Genomic DNA, 20,315 nt, shown 5'->3' with positions numbered 1-20,315 from the left:
TGTGTAGGACAGTCGTGTGTTGAGGCATTCGGGTCCTAGGTGGTAGAGGGCCTTGTGTGCGTGGGTACGGAACGTTATTCTCTTGTTGGCGGGAAGCCATTGGAGATCCTTCAGGTGACCGGGAATGTGAGCATGACGGGGAATGACCAGTATGAGTCTGGCTGAGGCGTTTTGGATGCGTTGGAGTTTTTTCTGTAGTTTGGCTGTGGTCCCGGCGTAAAGGGTATTTCCATAATTCAGTCGGCTGGTGACCAGTGCGTGGGTGACTGTCTTTCTTGTTTCGGTGGGAATCCAGCGGAAGATTTTTTTGAGCATGCGTAGGATGTTGAAGCATGAAGATGAGACGGCGTTGACTTGTCTGGTCATCGAGAGGGAGGAGTCTAGGATGAAGCCCAGGTTACGTGCGTGATCTGTAGGTATGGGTGCTGTACCCAGGGCCGGTGGCCACCATGAGTCGTCCCAGGCAGAGGGGGATGATCCTAAGATGAGGACTTCCGTTTTGTCCAAGTTAAGTTTTAAACGGCTGTTCTTCATCCATTCGGCTACTTCTTTCATTCCTTCGTGTAGATCGGTTTTGGCGGTGTTTGGGTCTTTGGTGAGGGAAAGGATCAGCTGGGTGTCTGCGTAGGAGATGATGTTGAGGTTGTGCTGGTGCGCGATGAATGCGAGGGGACTCATGTATACGTTGAAGAGGGTGGGACTGAGTGATGATCCTCGTGGTACACCACAGACGACTTCGGTGGCCTCTGATTTGAATGGGGGGAGGCGGACTCTCTGGGTTCTTCCGGCAAGGAACGAGATGATCCAATCCAAAGCTTTTCCTTGTATTCCGACGTTGTTGAGGCGTTGTATGAGTGTGCTATGACATACTGTGTCGAAGGCGGCGGAGAGGTCGAGTAGGATGAGGGCAACTGTTTCTCCGTTGTCCAGTAGCGTTCGGATGTCGTCTGTAGCTGCGATGAGGGCGGTTTCGGTGCTGTGTTTGGCTCGGAAGCCGGACTGTGAAGGGTCGAGGGAATTGTTGGATTCAAGGAAGGCGGCGAGCTGACTATTGACGGCTTTCTCAATGACTTTGGCAGGGAATGGGAGGAGTGAGATGGGGCGGTAGTTCTTAAGTTCAGAGGGGTCTGCTGTGGGTTTCTTCAGAAGGGCGCTGAGTTCGGCATGTTTCCAGCTTTCCGGGAAGGTAGCGGAGTTGAAGGAACAGTTGATGACATTGCGGAGATGGGGTGCGATGATGGAATCTGCTTTGTTGAAGATGTGGTGGGGACATGAGTCGGTTGGCGATCCTGAGTGAATGGAGTTCATCAGGCAGATGGTGTGTTCAGTGGTGATTGGGTTCCAGGCGAAAAGGTTGTGAGTGCTGTTTTGGTTTGGAGGGGGGTGGAGTGGGCTGTTTATCGGACTGGTTTTCAAAGCTATTATGTATGTCGGCGATTTTGTTGTGGAAGAGGATAAAGAGTCGCAGAGGTGTTGGGAGGGAGTGATGTCATTGGTGCCGGCGGTGGGGTTGGTAAATTCTTTGACAATGTTGAATAGTTCCTTGCTGTTGTGGGCGTTGTTGTTGAGTCGATCCTTGAATGCTGATTTCTTGGTGGATCGGATCAATTGGTGGTTTTTGCGGCTGGCGTCCTTGAAGGTGGTCAGGTTGTCAGAGGTTGGGTTTTTCTCCAGATTTTCTCAAGGGTACGACCTAACTTCTTGGATTTCTTAAGGTCATCGTTGAACCAGGGGGCCTTTTTGCTACCTTGTTTGATCTGATGGTTTTTCAAGGGTGCTAATACGTCAGCGCTGTGGGTGATCCATTGTGTGAGTTTGGTGGCAGCTTGGCTTGGGTCCGATGATATGGCAGGTGGGTTTTGGTTTAGTGATGTGAAGAGTTGGTCGGTGGTGATTTTGTTCCAGTTTCTTCGAGGAATAGGTTGTGGGGGGTTGTGGGTCGTGGTCTTTTTGTAGCTGAAGTGAACACAGTTGTGGTCTGTCCAATGGAGAGCTGTGGTGTGATCGAAGGAGTTGTTTGCTGGAGGTGAAGATAGGGTCGAGCGTGTGTCCGGCAAGGTGGGTGGGGGGTGTCAACAAGTTGTTTGAGTCCGAGATTGGCCAGGTTGTCCAGAAGGGTGGTGGTGTTGCTGTTTTTCTTTTCCAGGTGGAAGTTGAGGTCTCCCAGTAGAATGTAGTTCTAGGATGTGAGGGCATGTGGGCTGATGAAGTCGGTGATGTCTTCGTTGAATTGTGTGCGGGTTCCTGGTGGTCTGTAGATGAGGGTGCCTCTAAGTGTGGTCCTGGGGTCGGTGTGGATCTGGAAGTGAAGGTGTTCGGCTGTCGCGAGGTTATCGTCTGAGCTGGTCGTGATTCGGATGGTGTTCTAATGGACGATGGCGATGCCTCCTCCTGTTTGGTGGTGTCCTGGCAGTATGTATTGAGATATTCTCCTTGTTTAGTTCCGAGAGACCCTGTTCGTTATCACTAGAGTGCTTAATGTTTAAAGGATTGCAAAGTGCGTTGTAATTTGGCTTTTGGCAAGTTTAATCCAGTAATAAATAGAGGGGAAGGCTGGTCGTTAAAGTTTGTGTCCCTGCTTCATTCTGGTTCCCGGGGATATGGCTGTGGTTATTTTAAGATCTCTGTATTCATGTAAAAATAGTGAGTCGAGCTGTATCCCCGGGCGATCAAGTTCTGCCAGAATGTTGCTCTTAAGTTATGGAATCTCCATTCATTGAGTGAAAAAGTTGCATGTATGTTGGCGGTGAGAGTGAAGGGGGTATGCACGGATGGAACAGTACTACAATCGTTACCAGAGAAACCTATTGTCTCATTTATGCGTCGGCAAAAATTCTCCCACTGTCAGACGAAGCCCGTTATTTACTCATTTGATCGTATAATAAAATGGGCGTGTTATGTCTGTTTTGGAGAAAGCTTGGAGATCAGAAGAAGCTTGTATTTTTCTGTGTTACTGTGCTGCAAATGTAATGATTGCGTTAATAATAAACACAATGAAGGTCCGCTTTTTCATTAGGTGCCTTGGCAGAGCATGGCTCATCCATTTTAAGGGTGTGGGGGTCTGTCATATTTTGTTTCTTGTTGGAGGGATGAAGGCTTATTTCACCAAGAGGGGGGCTCACTCGTTGGGAAATTGTGTGGTAAATGCGCAAGCTCACTAGACAGGTAAAGATTGATAGAGCCATAATAACTTAAAATATAGTCAAGGTAATAGACGAGCGTTACTTATGCAGAAGAATGGCCATGCAGACAAGAAAATTTTAAAGGTACCGTAATGGATATGGAAATGCATGCCATTACCTAGTTAATTCTTCTGCAAGAAAACCCTATCACAGAATGAAATTAATCAAGCCCTTGCCTGTTTCGTGGCAGAGCCATAAAAAATTTCAATCATCCGCCATAATAAATGTGAAGAAAATATTGTTGTTGAGAAATGCTATGCAAGAAGGAACACATACAAATGATGGAGTTAGCTTTTTTTGTCCTGCTGCCTTAAAAAAATAGCAACACAACAAAATGCATTCTGTGCTCTTCAGCGTAATTTAATGCCATCATTTAGCATTTCATCGAATTGAAATTTGGCACACTGTTGACCAAATGCAAGCACGTCTGTCGTTATTTGTTTATCTGACATGAGTTATCCTTTGAAAGTTTAACTATTGCTTTGTTCGGGCTGCTAAAGGTAGGGTTGTCTTCTTGTTAATAATGGTGATAACTTGATATGAATTTTGAAAATTCAGGCAAGGTACCTCTGTATATGCAATATTCTGTGTCTACTGAACAATCTAAATAGGCATTTTGGTTGCACAGTTGGTGTGACTACTTGTGCTTCAGACCTTGATATTTTGTACAGGCCAAATGCGGGTTAGGACTCTGCGAGCAATAAAACGCAGCAGTCTTGTCCCCCCCCCCTCCCATATTCATACGCTAAACGCCTGCCAAATGTTGTTTGCACAAGGATGTGCACGAAGGATAGACAAGACCAGAGAGCACACCTCGTGACCTGTGCTGTGGCCAGGCTTGAGTCATTTGTCCTGACTCTGAGGCCGAGCCTTTTTGTCATGTTGTGTGATCCAGTGGTCATATGGGAGTGGGGATCTGAAGGGCACGACATGAAAAGACAACTGTCCTCACAGTTGAAATGCTTCAGTTGAAGTGTAAGGCACAAGTCTCCTGTGCTGTGATCAGAAGGAGGGGGTGTGGACAGCTAAACAAACCTTCTTGCCTGTGTGTCTGCTACTCGGAAATAAATGTAAATGTGTGCAACTGGTCAATCTGCAAATGTAAAGGGTTCTTAGAAGCTGGTATTGGCTTTAATTGATGGAATCACTTGAAGCTTCCTGAAATCTTTGATGTCATAACTACGTTTTCACCCATGCTTTATTAGCCTTGCTTTCTCAAATATGCTTGAAAATGCACCACTTGCCTAACCTTTTTCCAAAATACTCTGGTGAGAACACCCCCTCCTGACCCCCTCCTAATGGCAGTTAGGCTAGCTCGCTGCGTTTGCTCGCTGCTGGGCACGCACTGCTAACTTTTACGCCCCCCACTTTCATAGGTCACCAGCCGCCACTGGATGTATTTGTATTTATTATGAAAAAATATGCTTGACGGCAAGTATGATATTTATTGTGAAACATTTGTTAAAGCTAGTAAGCATTTAAGGATTGATTCTTTTTACACTGTTAAGTTCTTTAGACTGGTATTGTAAGATGGAATTGCTCAAATCAATGTAGTAGGCAGTGGATTTGAAGCTCATACCCTCACAAGGCGTACCACATGCCGAATAGTGAAAGTTAAGGTGAGTGAAAGCAAAGTACACTTATAGCAATTGAATTGGTATCAATGAGTGCAGCAGCAAAGCATGCACAAGTAAATCTCATTGTACTACATGTATTCGATAGTGTGGAGTCCTAAGCATATTTTATTGTACAATTAGCTTTGTTTTCCTAGAATCCATATATCCTACAATGGTTTACTAAGAAGACTAACTTAAAGAATATTTTGTGACAATTAAAGCTATTGATAAGATGTGTACATATATTCTTAAATCATGAAGGGAATGTAGGAATATCCAGGTGTACTTATTTAAAAACCAGTGTTCATATGAGGTGAACTCCCAAGTCCTACTTGGAATAGGTGATGATGCTGTCAATGATGTGACATTAGATAAATGAGACCCTGTCAACAGAACACTTGTTTGAAATATGAAATCTGCGCATGTGGTGTATGGCAAGTTCTTGGGCATTGCTGGCTTCATCGACATGAGGTCTGAAAGGATGGCGATTGGTTTCCTTTCATCCTCCCCTTTTTTATCTTTAGACCAGGCATACTAAAAAGGACCTTGAACTCTCAAAGCACTGATGATAACCACAGTAAGAGGTCCCGCACTTCGTCAGTCAGCTCTATGAACAACACATGCACTGCTGGGATACCCTCATCTGTGCGGAATGCAATCGCCAGCTCTTATAGCTCTACGCGTGGCATGGTGAAGGTAATGGTTGGCTTAATACTACAGTTTATTCTGGCTTTAATTGCATTTTTTACAGGAAAACACTACTACTGACATGAGATTCTACGGGTAGGCTCACCATGTGATATTCAGCCTCTTTACTGGGGAATTGCTCACAGTCTGTGACAACCCTATAGATACCAGAATTTCTGTTGGCTAAATGTTATCTTGGTCTTTACAATGCAAGACTTCTGAAGCATGTTCCATACGTGCTCTGAACATGTACTTTGTAGCATGCAGTATATGCTTTTTTTTTTCTCTCTGCAGTTTCAGGACTTAATTGTAGTAGAATCTGTTGATTGAGCAGTTGCATGGGGATACAGATCACAACAGCAATGTTGGAAGGCTTGTCTTGCAAGATGTGCCATTGGAACGTGAATGCAGTACCACTGTAGCACTAAAGTGCTATGAGTGAGTTGGGTTTCTTTTGTAAGGCCCATGTTTGCTTACTTGGTTGCTAGCCACCTCTTGTTACCTTTCAACAAAAAGTGATTGGATGAAGTCATAATGGAGGAGACCATGCTTTTTCTTATCACAGGGATGTATATGGGTATTTTCAGATCAGGGTACTGCAAATTAAGTTGCAATGATCCCCTATGGAAATCACAATACAGGCATTGATTGATGTATGTGCTACAGACTGTAATCCATTGAACTAGCAGTGGTAAAGGAAAGTTTTCATGTGGTAGCCCGAACTTACATATTCATGTAAAGGTCTCTTTCAATTAATGTTCAGTTCCATGCCACCTTGTTATACTTTGGACAAAGTGAATGGATATGGAAAAGTTCCAAAGGGCACATGGTCTTACTTTTCTCATTAAGACTCTGGCAATTTCAATCGTTGCTGAATAGCTTACGGTTTGTCTCTTGGCGAGGTCCAAGAGCAAGTATCTGATATGAGGTGGATCTAGTATTTAATCCATGAGAATGCTATCCTTTATCCCCAGGTCCCTTATCCCCAAGTTAAGAAACTAATTTTGTGGTGTTTTTCAAGGTGATTGTTGCTTGCTTTCCACAGATTCTAACTGTTTGGTTTATAGTGTGAGACTTGTGATGGGGCCTCTAGAGGCAGAATTTCAGAAGCTTTCCTTGTTCATGTTGATTGTGACAATAGTATGCATGAAGGATTGCAGGTACTTAATCTGTGAATAGGGATATTGTGATAATAGAGGACCAAAGCCAGTCAAATATTGACACAAAAGGAAATCTGACGTGTTATTATTTTCTTTTTAAATAAAGGCTTCAAGAAGTGGGACATCACCGTTGTCCAGTCCTTCATCGTCTCGTTCACAGACACCTGAGAGACCTGCCAAGAAAACCAGGTGAAGCCTAGTGACCCCAGCTGTACATGTTTCTATTTGCTCTCTGCATTCACACATACCCTGTTATCTGTTATTTGGCTTTTCAACCAAGGAATGTACCTTGATGTGATCGCTAATAGTGCACTGAGGACTGTCTTGGTGCCTTACCAACATATTTCTTAACCCCTTCGATGCTTGTGACGGAACGGTTCTGTTACGAGCGCCGGTTGGGCTGTGCTTATGACGGAACCGTTCCGTCATGGCCACGCCCGTTATTTAGATCCTTCAGCACAGCGCGAAAATTCGCGCCGCGGTGAAGGTGTTAAACATACATTTGTGGGTTTAAGGAGATTAAGATCTTGAGTGGCAGTCACGTAGCCAGAAACCGTAGAAATGTGACTGACTGCAGTGTAGGTTTGGATCTGTCCATTTTTCATGAATTATGTTCTCCCGCAGGGAAGATGCATTGCACCAGTCCAATTCTAGTACTCCAAAATCAGATGGCAAGGAACCGCCGATTGGAAAAGGTGAGCCCATCAGTGAAATATTCTGAGATGGGTAAGGGGGATGGGGGGGGAATTGCAGTGGTCACTGGGTGATTGCTACTTAGTAATTGGTGATCTTTGATTTAAAAATGCACTTGCTTGTGATTGCCAGCTATAAATGATTGTGTTTAGTGGGGTTGCACTTCCCATGCTTTTGTGTCGCAGTGTAAGACTTGCAGTGTGATGAACCATGTTTAGTGCTGTGAGAAGATGTCACTTTTTACTAGGAAAAATGTATTGGGCATTTGAATTGTAATCCCTTTTTTTTTTTAAACAGACTTTATTGTTAGTTTGCACACATTCCGCAGAGCTCTGCACCCCAGAGACATCTGCAGGACATATATACACCAATTGATATGCAATCAACCTTTCTTTTCTTTGATAAACAAAGCAATACTAGGCACCCCCCACCTCCACCTCCCCATACTCTCCCCCCCCCCCCCCCCCCCCCATATAGCCCACCCAAATGACTGCAGTTGTGTACCCGCTAACATGTCCCCTTCATGCCACCTCCAGAAGATCTTCCCATTCCACTGGCGATTCAAGCCACAGGCCCCTGAATTCAGCCCAGTGCTTCCAATTTCTATAATGCTTTTGTAGGCATCCTCGGGCAACAAAAATCTGTGCTCCATCCCCATACAAAAGTCTATCCCTCTTTTCCATGCCACCACAGAAGGGGCCCACGGATCCTTCCACGTTCTGGCCAAGTCCCCTTTTGCCAATGTGAGGCCCAGCAGCAACAAATGCCTCTTGTAGACGTTGCCGCCCACCCCTTCCATCACATGCAATAAGACTAACTGCAGCGTACATTGGGGAGCTCCCACCCCAGAACCTCAGACAAGCAGGCCAGCACCCCCCTCCAGGACCGATCAAGGGAGCCACAACTCCACACCGTGTGTATAAACGTCCCCACCTCCCGGCCACATCGGAGGCAGTCCGGAGATGCGATCAATCCCGCCCACCATAATCGCTCTCTAGTGAAGTAAACTCTATGTAGGTACATAAATTGGATGAGCGGTTGGCGCATCGCTATGGCTGCACCCCTGGGGGCTGCCAGCGCCTCCCTCCAATTCTCCCACATAGTCCTCCCAAGTCTCCCGGAGCTTCTGCAATGTGGGGGAACAATGTGTAACTAGTGACTGGTATATGCGTGATATCTTTTTCGTCTACAAATCACCCATGAACACCTTCGCTTCCAGAGGGCTAAACTCTGGGAGGGACTCCAGGCCCTCTAGGCTAGGGGCGAGAGCATGACTGAACTGAAGGTATCTAAAAAACTGAGAGCGAGGCATGCTCAATTCCTTGCAAATATCCTGAAAAGACTTAAGTGTCGTACCTGATAACACATCCCCTAGTGTCGAAATACCAATGCTGTCCCATCCCCGGAAGCCCTGTAACGTTGCGAGCCCAGGTAGCAGCCCATTGTGCCACAGGGGGGGGGGGGGTTCACCAGTCAGGGTGTTCCACCATCCCATGCGGCGCAGAGCCCGACTCCAAATCTCAAACACCACCTGCGTGACCGGTGGCAGTGTCTTCCGCAACGGCGCCGTATATAGAATGGTGTGCAGCGTGTGGGACCCCATAAGGTAGCGATCCAGGGCATACGCCGGGTCCCCCCTGTCTCCATACCACCACTCATTCAAGACTTGGAGGTGAGAGAACCTTGATAATCGGAGAGAATATCAGAAGTCGCCAATCCACCCCAATATGTAGATAAAAAGCAGGTGCGCAGCGCTACCCGTACAGTGCCCCCTTCCCAGAGAAACTGGCCCAGTTCAGAATTTACCCGTTGGAACCAATGAGGTGGAATGTGGTATGGATGGTTCTGCAGTTGGTACAGCAGCCTGAGGAGGGCTACCATTTTAAAAATAGCCGACCTGCCATAGATTCAGTTGCATACGGGACCACGTCTTGAGATCCGCCCGGACCCGTTCCCACACCGGCGCTAAATTCCACTCCCAGGAGACCATGGGTACCTCAGATAAAAACACCCCTAGGTACTTAATGCTCCCTACTGCTACTTGGAGTGTAGACGCCCAATCCCCCACTCCTGAACGCTCCCCCAACACCCATAAGGTGGTCTTGCGAGGGTTCATACATAGCCCTGATGTTTTTCTGAAGATTTGCATAATTCGTGGGAGGCACGGCCCGACCTATTGAGGTCTGTAAGGAAAAACAGGACATCGTCTGCGTACAACGTGGTCCTATCGGACGGTCCCTGCGCCCACTCGAACCCTCACAGTGCATATCTATGCGCACCCATGCCGCCAGAGGCTCCATAGCTAGGGCAAAGAGGTATGCGAGAGAGGACAACCCTGCCGGGTACCACGCCCGATGGAAAATCTGGAGGATATGGCCCCCGCTGCTCGAACTGAAGCTGTCAGATCCGTATATAGAAGCTGCAGATAAGAGACGAAGCGGGGCCCTAGGTTAAGCCGAGGCAGGAGCGTAAACAGATAGACCCAGCTTGCGAATCAAATGTCCTGTCCATATCCGCTAGAAGTGCCGCCTGTTCCCCCATACTCCGAACCACCGCCACATGCGCTCGCCGGATGTTGTCTGGTCGCCCTCTGGGGCATAAAGCCAGCCCGGTCTGAGCGGACAAGCGCTGAGATATGAGGTAGAAGCCGGTTTGCTAATGCTTTGGCTAAGATAATTGCCTCCACATTTAAAAGAGATTGGGTGGTAGGATGTGTGGTGCTCCGGGGGCCGGCCCGGCTTGTGGAACACCACCAGTTCGGCGTGTCTCCAATCTGGAGGGAGGCTACCTCGTTTCCAGGCCTCTTCCAAGGCCGCCCTATAGTGCGCACCCAGCTGCAGGTGATACTTCTTTAAAAAATCACTAGGGAACCCATTGGGCCCGGGAGACTTTCCTGTGTTAAGTTTGCTTAGGGCCGTGCCCAGTTCCTCATCAGTCAGCAGGAGCTCAAGGCGCTCTTGCACCTCATCCGAGACCGCACGAGGCGGTAGGTCAGCAATAAACTTGTCCACCACAACTTCATGAAGACACTCATTCGGGGTATACATATCTGGGTAATATGCAGCGAAGCCCTCCGCTAAATCTTTCGGATCTGTAATCCAGGCACCCACACCGTCCAGTATCCCTGGCAGGGTCTGCGCTTGGAAGGCGCCCTGACACAGCCGGTGCAACATAGTTCCCGATTTATCCCCCCACTGATATATCCTGCTACACGTCGCAATCCATGTCTGCCGCGCCTTGTCTATCAGCAGAGAGGCATTGGACTGCTGCGCCAGGAGTAGTTGCCCCACCGCTTGGCCCTCACCCTTGGCACTGCCCCGACGCTCCCAACGCCTCAATCTCAGCCCGTACCAATTCCACCCTGCGCCTCTTTCGGGCATCCGCACACCAAGCAATATCTACCCCCTGTAGCGTGGGCTTTAGGGCTTCCCAAACCGTCCCGGCACTGGCGATGGACCCCACGTATTCAGCAATGGCCTCTCCCATATGTTTCTGGTAGTCCTCCTGCTGCAAATGCCACACTGAGGGGCGCCATCGAAACGGCTGCCGCCCCCTGCCCAAACGAAGGTCGACAGAGATGGGGGGGGAATGGTCCGAGAACCCACGTGGTAGGATGTCCGCCGGCTCTACCCTACCAACCACCTCTCTGGGAACAAAGATATAGTCTAGTCTAGAAAAGGATTTGTGGACAGCTGAAAGAAATGTGTACTTCCGCCCATTACCATGCAAGTGCCGCCATGTGTCCACCCAATCCAAGCCCCCAACCATGTCTTTCAATTTGGTGGATTAGCCCACCTGTGACCTGACCACCCCGGGCCTATGCCTATCTGAGTGAGTCATCCATAATTGCGTTCCAATCCCCTCCCACTACCGCTTGCGCGTAAGGGATGTCGGCCAATACAGCAAACAGCTTCTCAACAAGCGACCATTGCAGAGGGGGCGGGGCATACACACATCCCAGCACCAACGACTCCTCCACGACCATACCCTTGACCAACAAGTATTGTCCCTGCGTATCAACCCATTGAGCAGAGTGGACATAGGGGATTCTCCGATGCACTAAAATGGCCACCTTCCTAGAGCCCCTAGTAAAGCCTGCATGAAAAACCTGTTGGTAGCCATACTGCTGCAGACACAGTGTCTTGGTACCTAGTAGCTGAGTTCACTGCAGCATCAACACATCAGCTCCATCCCTCTTTGCCTGCCCTAGCACCGCCCCCCTGTTGATCTTGTCTAGGACTCCCCGCACATTCCAACTAAGGACGCGAAGAGAGCCCCTGGACCTCAGAGCCTTACCCATAGGATCCGCCAGCAGGGAACGTCCAGAGCCGAAGCCCAGATACTGGGCCATGTAGGTGCACACACAACAAATGTTGGGACCCTCACTTGACTGTGCGACTCATACCCAATCAAGACAAACCACCCCCCCTCCCCCCAACATGGGACCTGAGGCCGCCCACACCAATGGTTCCCCACCCAACAGCCCATAGAGCCTAAGCCCACCCCCAACAAGCACTTAAGCTAAAGGGGGAGTCCCCCCAAAAGGCATCTCCATCCATCCATCCCTCGCAGCGCACGTTAACACATGGCCTTGCAGAAAACTACGCACCAGCTTCCTCCTGCCCGCAAAGTAGTAAAGTCAAGGGTCTACTGTCTGTTGTTCAGGACCCTCCTACCCTCTGTCTGAGGCATCGCCAGAGGCGTAGCGCTGCCTGGACCTGGATCTCCAGTTTCCCCTCCTCTGCGACCCCGAGAAGTCTGTGACTGTGCCTCACTCTGAGATGAATCAGACTCCAGCCCCGGCGGTGTGTGGACCCGCACCTTCACCGTTTCATCAGTCCATTTAAATGTCGCCTCCGGCGAGTCAAAAGAGTGGGTGCGAGACTGAAAGACCACCTGCAGGCGGGCCGAGAAGAGCAAGGCGTAGGGGAGCTTAAGTTCTCGGAGATGGGCCTTGGCGGCCCTAAACAATTGCCGCTGCTGTTGCACCAGGCACGTATAGTCCGGAAAGATCAGGATGCGTTGGTTCTCATATAGTAGGGATACTTGGCCCTGGCCTGCTGCAAGTTAGTGTCACAGCCGTGATAGTTCAGCAATTTAGCAATCATAGGCCGCGGGCGAGCCCCCACCGGCGGCTTCTGCATAAGAGCCCTGTGAGCCCGCTCTATCACAAAGCATCTGTAGACGGTATTGGGGGAAGCCAACTTTCCAGCCACTGTGTCAAGAAGCCCTCTGTGTTGCCTTTCTCTCAGCCTTTCGGGAGCCCAACGAAGCGCAAGTTGTTCCGTGGGGCCCGCCCTTCCGCATCCTCGGCTCGGAGCGCCAGGCCCTTCTGAATGCTTTCCTTACTGGCCACCTAACTCTTCAGGGCCGCGACATCGTTCTCCACTCCGGAGATTCGGGTCTCTGCCTCCGTAATGCGGGACACTGCGTTTCGCAAATCTTGGCGTAATAGCGTGACATCGGACCCTACGGCGCCTATTTTCACGTCCAACATATCCCGGGACTGGGTAATGGCTGCCATCCATGCCCCGTTGTCTGGTCCGGAGTCTTGTTGGCCTTCCACAGCCCCTGCATTCCCGTCAGGTCCTGTAAACTTGTCGATGGGTCCATGTTTCGTGGTCCCGCTTCAGCCCTTGTCCCGCGTCATGGCCGCCAGTTGTAGTCCACCCCAATCAGGACTGGTCGTCTCGTCTACAGGTAGTCTCACACAAACACCACCGAGGCCACAGATGCTCCCCCGAGCCACTCCCAACCAGATAGAGAGTATCTCCTGGGCAGGGCTCGCAGTCCAGACCTGTGTGCCCCGCTCCTCTCACTGGGCTCCAGACCTGAAGAATGCCAAAGCCTACACTGGGCCACAGGACACTGCTCTGGCCCCCGATCCACACTCCTCACCGCTGGGGCCCGATCAAACCGCCGAAGGATATCCTATGAGTCAGTGCCCTCCTTGCCCCTGCTCCGGACTCCAGGGAGACCCACCTGGTACAGCACCCTGGTGATGCCGCAAGCCTTCGCCCCTCCGTAGACGTTTCACTCCGCCCCTTACTCGCGGAGCCCACCATGGCGAGGGGCGCCCGGCCTGTCTGTGCATTCCCCAGGCCCACAGCCCAAGCCAGAGGAGGGAACAGGGACGCACCGCCCCCTCCGGTTCAGCCGCTCCTCTGCTGCAAGGTGGAGTATTCCTCTGATGGCTGATATGCCCCCCCCCCCCCCCCCCCCCCCGAGTGCCCACCGCTGCGAGGCCCTCAGCCACACAGACCTCGGGCGCCGCGTCTGGATCCCACCACTGGGCCGCGCCAAACTCGACCCCCCGGCTCCACCGTGCCGCACTAGGCCTCACAGTGTGGGAGCCCCTGGGAACAGGGGGGGGGGGGGGAGAGATACCCCCTGCAGAGCACACCACCCTGCGGGACCTCCGAGAGGGGCAGACTTGCTCCCAGGTGCCTTCAGCATGCCCTGCTGCCTCAGAGACCCGCTCAGGCAGCAGCAGACCCCATAGCTCCTCCCTCACCCTGGCTGCCGGGACGCGTGAAAATCTACGTCCCCTGCGTCGTCCAGCCGCACCAGGCCCCACACAACGGGATGCGCAGCTCTAAGCACTCTAGATCGCCCAAATCACCACCGGAGTATCGCAGCTGGTGAAGGATCACCCCTCCGGACTGCGGGGGTGTGAGGTAAGACAGGATAATTGCAGGATTAGTGTCGATCTGGACGGAGCTCGGCTAAGCCATATCCGCCATGCTAGCTCGCCTAGCCACGCACCCTCTAATTGTAATCCATTTGAAGCTTCCCCTTCTCATTTTGTTGACCAGCTTTACGGTGTACACTTTTAAGAATTGTTTTTCTCCTATTGTTGCAGACATGCCAGTCCTTGTGCAGAAGCCAAATTCTTTGAGTTTATTCACCTCTCCCAGCAGTGATGGGAAACGGAAGCGCAAGATGCAGCTCCTGGCTTTGAGACGCAGGGATCCACTGATCATGGTACAGCCTTTCCACATACTGCATTATTCCGATGTCTGCATGAGTGGCAATCAAAGGTTACTAATCTGAAGGTGTTGTGGACCGAGTCTTTGGGCCCCATGCATACTTATCCAGTAGTTGCGATTAGCTAATTTCAGTACCAGAAGTTCAATAAAGTAGTTCATCTGGAGTCATGGGAGGACCATCATCCTTTGACTGATTTTGTCTTTTGCAAAGCAGATGTCTGGGTCAAACGAGACCCACAGGTAACATCCTTTCATTGTTGGGCTCAAAGTTGTGGCTGTCTTGGATGGGGTGCCTATAGTTTTGGTTCATTTTAGTTACAGCAAGTAGTTCCCGTTCTTCCATTAGTAGATGTAACTTAAGCATTTGGCGACTTAAGTCCCCTGGCCCATGGAAGTTTTCCACATTCGTTTGAAATTAGTCATTGTGACTGCTCATCAAGGGCTATATGTACATTTAAAGAGCTGTTGAGGAACTATGCACTCTCCAAGAGACCTGTTTGACATAGTGTTGCCTCTTTCTTTGTTGGTGACCCTGCTGCAGAGCTACGGCTATTTTTGTTAATGTATATCTCCTACCTTTATATGACCTTTTGCTTCTTACCCGACTTGTGCTATTCTGCACTAGTAACGAGCCTATGGACCCAGAAGAGACTTTGTGGGGGACTTCTCCAGGGTGTGAATGTGTATGAGTGGGGCTTTTTAGAGGTCCCTTCTGTAGCCTGTTAAACTTATGTCTCATGAAACCCTTGGTCCTCACTCTCCTTTTGTGAAGACTGCACACTCTGCTAATCTGCTTTGCTGTTAGCAGCCCTGCTACAGCAGTGCACTCCAGCCATGATACCGGCTTTTATCTCATTCAGCTTTAGACTTGTCTAAAGAGACATGCCTTAAACGTGCGAAAATATTTAGCGGTCTTAAATTAGTTTAAGAACTCCCAAAACTGGAAAGCCGTTAAGGTGGTGTATCTTGTGAATGCAACTAGAACAGTTATTTTAAATAACCTTTCAAAACTTTAGCTTTTATACTCTAGCAAAATGTTCTTACCTTTACATTCAGAAATATAACCTGTAGCAGAATTCTGGCTACTTCCTCTCCTCACTCTCCGCTTCTGTGAAGAAAGAACTGACTAGCCCATGTGTTGAATTGTCTCTGAATATTAGAACTGCTTGAGATTGCATGGTGCAGTTTACCAGCTTATATTTTGGATGAAACCTCACTTAATCTCAATTTAAATATTTTTCCTGTAGAGGCCATTAGATCTTGTTTTGGATTTGTCCTATTTTTTTTCCAAGTGGATACATTTGTTAAAGATTCTAACTGAAAAGTTTAGAGGTTGGAATTCCGACAGAGGCATCTTCACTGCCTTCCTGTTCAACGTTTGTCTTCATTTAAATGTGTACTAAAATAATACATTATGTTAATGTTCTTGAAAGCTTAGTTTCTCTTATTAAAATTTAACTGAACAAAGGTGGCGTAGTAGCCATAAAGTTTCTTGAACAATGACTGACCAACTCAGTGTGTATGTGTTTTTTTTTTTTTGGCTAGCCACCCCCTCCACAGCTGGGTTACAATGTGACTGCAGAAGACCTCGATGCTGAGAAAAAAGCAGCACTGCAATACATTAATAAAGCCTTGGAGGACGAACCAAGTGGTAACTAAGTACTAGTTTTGTATTTCTAACTTGTGCCTTTGAACCAGCATGTGGGATTTTCAAGGCTCTGCGTTTAACACTGATTGTATTTTCTGCTTCTGCCATCCCACTGCTTGTAGTAGGATTAATGTTCATGTAGAGTGGTACCAACACAATACGTGCTGCCTTTTTAGACCGTAGTGGTTCTAAAACCCCACATTCAAATACATATTATCTGCTTGATTTGTGCTTTGAAAAGCTGTAGGTAGCACAGAATTTAAAAGCAATCTGGAGTGATGTGCCCGTTCTCTTGCTTGGTAGTCTTCTACTTTAATAGTTTAATCTCATTGCATTGTTTAATTATTACAGTCTCCTCTGCAGCCCCTTCTTCCAGCACTACCACAGAAACGATGGCAAGCAGGCTATCTCTTGCCTTTTCCGTTGAAACTACTGTGACCTCTGCACCATCAGTTGGAATAAATACATCACTGGAGATTCCGAAAGAGATGCAGAAACCAGCCACTACTACAGGTGATAATTGGCAGGGGTGACGTGCTCGTTTGGGTAGCCACAACGTTAATGGGAATGTAGAGTATTAGATATCCCAACATCAGACTCTGCCAATGCATTTGCATTCGTGTATTGAGGTTTGATTTTTCGATTTCTGTAGTCTAGTGCTTAAGAGATTCTCCATCAATACATTATGTTGTGATAGTACCCCACAGGAATTAGGAAAATGAGCACAGTTTTATTTCCTTTTACATAACTTAAAAGGACGCCAGCCTTTAGCTCTACTTCTTTTGGATCTGTTTTGTCTTCACAGACTACCTGAAAAGCATTTGTAAGATTTAACATAGGTTGATCTTGCTTAGTGGTGTGATTGCAATGGTCTTGCTTTTTAGTTACACTGCAAATTGCATGTTTTCGATGTTAATAAATGTATTCGGCTAAGGAAGTGTATGGTAATTAAGGAAATTGATTGTAAACCTGTGTAGTGTAAATTTTTCTTGAACTTTAAGTCCGTTCCGTGCCTCCAAGCATCTTAAGTTTCAGGATGCTTGTGCAGAACTAGGATTGAGGTTTTTGTGATGGCATTGATACATGAAAGGACTTGGAAGTATTTTGCTTTTAAGGGGGTTGTATGATCAATGGAGTATTTTAAGAAATGAGGTTGTTTATTATTTGCCTTGTTACCTTGTCGGACATGAATTGTACAGTTAAGTTCTAGTAATAAATGCACGTTTCAGAGTACTAGTAATAAACACCCCTGGGGTGTCGGAGCTGACGAGAGTCCCCGAGGAAGCCCCTTACTGGAATCATGCCACTGCCCTTTCCGCTTGCATGCCCCTGTGACGGAGAAAATGACAGTTGACATGGCACACTGCCTGGGTGCCATGACCACTAGCACGGCCTGAAGGCATAGGTAATTCACTCCTCTAGCAGGCCTCTCCGCTCCAAGCCTGGGTGCACTATACCACAGGCATGAGCAGATATGCCCCATAACTGTTGGGGGTCCATTTTCTAATATTGTAAGTGCCAGTTAATCCATAAAGAGTACATGGACTGAAAACTCAACTCCTCTAGTTCCACAGCACCATGATGGCTACACTGAACACAGGAGTGTTTGGTACCAAACTTCTCCTTTCAATAAATCCAAACTGCCAGTGTGGGATGTATTGCACCATGTACCCAGAGGAAACCTCAGATGCCCCCTGAATCCCTGCCAACCCTGGAGTGGGATCCGACTGCCTGTAGACAGTCACCACCTGTTTCTGGACCCCTGGGTAGAGTGCTTCTGCTCTCTGGGACCAGAATCCATGCATATCCTGGGCAGAGGTGTCATGCCTCCTCCCCCAGAATGGGCTAGTGCTCGCAGACTGGATCTTCAACTGTTGCCTTTGTAATGCAACCCACCGTACCCAGCATCTGCTGCTAGCAACAGATGGCAGACCCCGGTTTACACCCCCACTTTTGGGGGGGAAATCTAAGAATAGGTTTTCCCACCCCTAAGGTGAGGAAGCGAGGTGAACCATCATTCAGGGCTAGTTCTATCCCCCCTCCCACAGGAGGGTGGCATGATTGATTTAGTGACCCCATTTAAGGTGCTGTAGGAAGCTGGTTCTGTATATTTCTAGAGCCAATCCTGGTGCAGGTAAGTGAAATAATACTTTGTACAATCTTCTACAGTGATTTACAGTTGAATGTAGGTTCAAATGTAGTTGGTTGAATTACAGGTAACAGTTCGGAACTACTATTTAGCTATTTTACATATTACTGTGCACATTGCTTTTTAGATTAGCAAAAGTAGCTTCAAAGTAATCAGTGTGATATGCCTAGATATCGCACTGAAACATTTCATAACCAAAATGTAAGTAATTCACTTTTAGTACCTTTGCAGTTTCATACAAACCAGCTCCACCCACACTTGCATTTTCAAGAAAAAGCAGTCCATGCAATCCAATGGGAGGAAATTAAGTTAATGGTTTGCAGGTAAGTACTTATTTGTGGGAGTTGGTATTCTGGGTTAAAACCAGACATCCCCGCCCACCACCTTTCCCGGTCACGGATGCAATCTTAGAACACCCTCAGCGGCACTATGGCTCCCAGGTGCAGAGTGCTGAGGCCCAATGTTATTCAAAGGATGATAGGGGGCCTCTGGTTGGTTTCTGCTCACGAGCAGGCCCACAAGGTTGTGGGAGCAAAGCTCCTGGTGTAAGGCTCAGGGCAAAGGGGGATCAGAGTTGGCACACCAGGTGCAGCGGCAGCTGGGTTCAGGGTGCTGGTTTTGGCGTTGGGTGCCCTGTTTTTGCAGCGTGAATCTTTCTGGATTCACTGTGCTGTACATTATTCTGCGGTCTAGTGGTTGGGTCCGGATCGAAGTCTTTTCTTTCTTATATTCTTTTTTTTTTTGCCATAGCCCAGGTGGGCGTCGACGTCCCACCTTTTGGTGTACTTTCTGTGATGTTGGCATGCTTCCTGCGGAAGCGCCCGACTTTGGGCACCATCTTCAGATTCTTTTTTCCGCCGTTGGGTCAGGATCGTCACCGAGAGGCTCCAGAGTTTTCGGAGAAAAGAAGAAAGGCGAAATTTTCACAGAAAAGATTGGAGAAGATACCTAGGAACAAGATCACCAAACCGGGGCGACGAAGAAGGAGGAGAACTTCGATATCTTCGGCGTCCAACGTAGAATGCACACACAGGGGGCACCCTTTAAATTCTGCAGTAACTGCCACCACAAATACGAGCAGAAGGATCAGCACCCGGTCTGGAAACTCTGCTTACCAATCGCTCACGAGTGCAAGGATTGCAACGCCTGCTCCGCCTTCACCCCGAGGTTAGAGAGAGACAGAGAAGAGCCAACTACACCATGCAAGGCAAAGGCCAACCTCCGTCGCTTCGGGACCTGGGCCTCTCCAGCGACCAAGAGGACAACATCGTTGAGGGACCAGAAGACTACATGGTCGTACAGACCGATAAGAAGGCATCTAAAGAGTTAGGAGAGATGTCGACCCCTAAACCCCTTACAGACTCTCGAAAGCCCGATCAGGACTCTCGAAAAACAGTTGAAGTCCTCGAAGGGAGCACTGGTGCCGAGACGGCCGCAGCTGCATCCAAGGACAAACAGCCCAGCGGATCCTTCGAAAAGGACTCACACACCCCCATCCTCAACCTCACACACCCTCATCCTCACCCTCACACACCCTCATCCTCACACACAGCATCACTCAGCGCAACCACATCATCACTCAGCGCAACCACAGCATCACTGGTTGAAATATGTTCTTTCAATGTTTCAAACTGTTTTCAAGCTTTCACGCTTTATTACAAATTCCAAAAAGATGTTAATATTTCACTTCTGTTGGATTTTAGTCACAATAAAAAACACTGAACATAATCTTCACTAAAGTTATTTACAAAAGTTTAAGCTATTGCCATTACAAATTAAATAAATTATTTAAGTATTATTTAAAAAAATTAAAAGCCATTGTTATTGGTAATATCAATACATCTAAGTCACGTAAATACAAAACATGTTGCATTACAAATGCTCTAGGTGTCACATTTGCGAAAGTTAGAACTATTGGCATTGTAAATGACAAAGCTATTAATTTAGCTAGTTAAAAAAATAACACATAAATAAAAAAAATTCATTTATAAGACCAATAGCCCAAACTTTCCTAATGCGAGCCCTATTGCATTTCCAATGCTTGTTACTTCTCCCACCATTGCATACATAATGGGACAGTGTTACTCTGTCATTCACATTTTGCTACCACCCACCAAAGACTCCTAAATGTTGTGGACATAGCACAATGTTAATGACTAAATAACTGATCAGTGGGCTGACCTGTATTGCT

General features: G+C 48.1%; 1 protein-coding gene across 2 annotated transcripts in view; it reads left to right on the top strand.

The window, feature by feature from the left end:
- The window catches only part of POM121 (POM121 transmembrane nucleoporin), a 103,971-nt gene that overhangs the window by 16,822 nt on the left and 66,834 nt on the right, over nt 1-20,315 (top strand). Inside the window, exons 5-10 of one of the 2 annotated variants that reach the window (XM_086954709.1) lie at nt 5,323-5,494; nt 6,752-6,834; nt 7,270-7,340; nt 14,201-14,322; nt 15,873-15,978; nt 16,339-16,488. In XM_086954709.1, the coding sequence (XP_086810835.1) occupies nt 5,323-5,494; nt 6,752-6,834; nt 7,270-7,340; nt 14,201-14,322; nt 15,873-15,978; nt 16,339-16,488 (704 nt within the window). Of the gene's footprint in view, nt 1-5,322; nt 5,495-6,751; nt 6,835-7,269; nt 7,341-14,200; nt 14,323-15,872; nt 15,979-16,326; nt 16,489-20,315 lie in introns of both variants that reach the window. The other variant, XM_086954708.1, reaches the window with a different exon arrangement.

This window comes from Lissotriton vulgaris, chromosome 2_1 (genome assembly GCF_964263255.1).
Source record: "Lissotriton vulgaris chromosome 2_1, aLisVul1.2, whole genome shotgun sequence".
NCBI classification, from domain to species: Eukaryota; Metazoa; Chordata; class Amphibia; order Caudata; family Salamandridae; genus Lissotriton; species Lissotriton vulgaris.
This window is presented reverse-complemented; position numbering and strand designations above follow the sequence as displayed.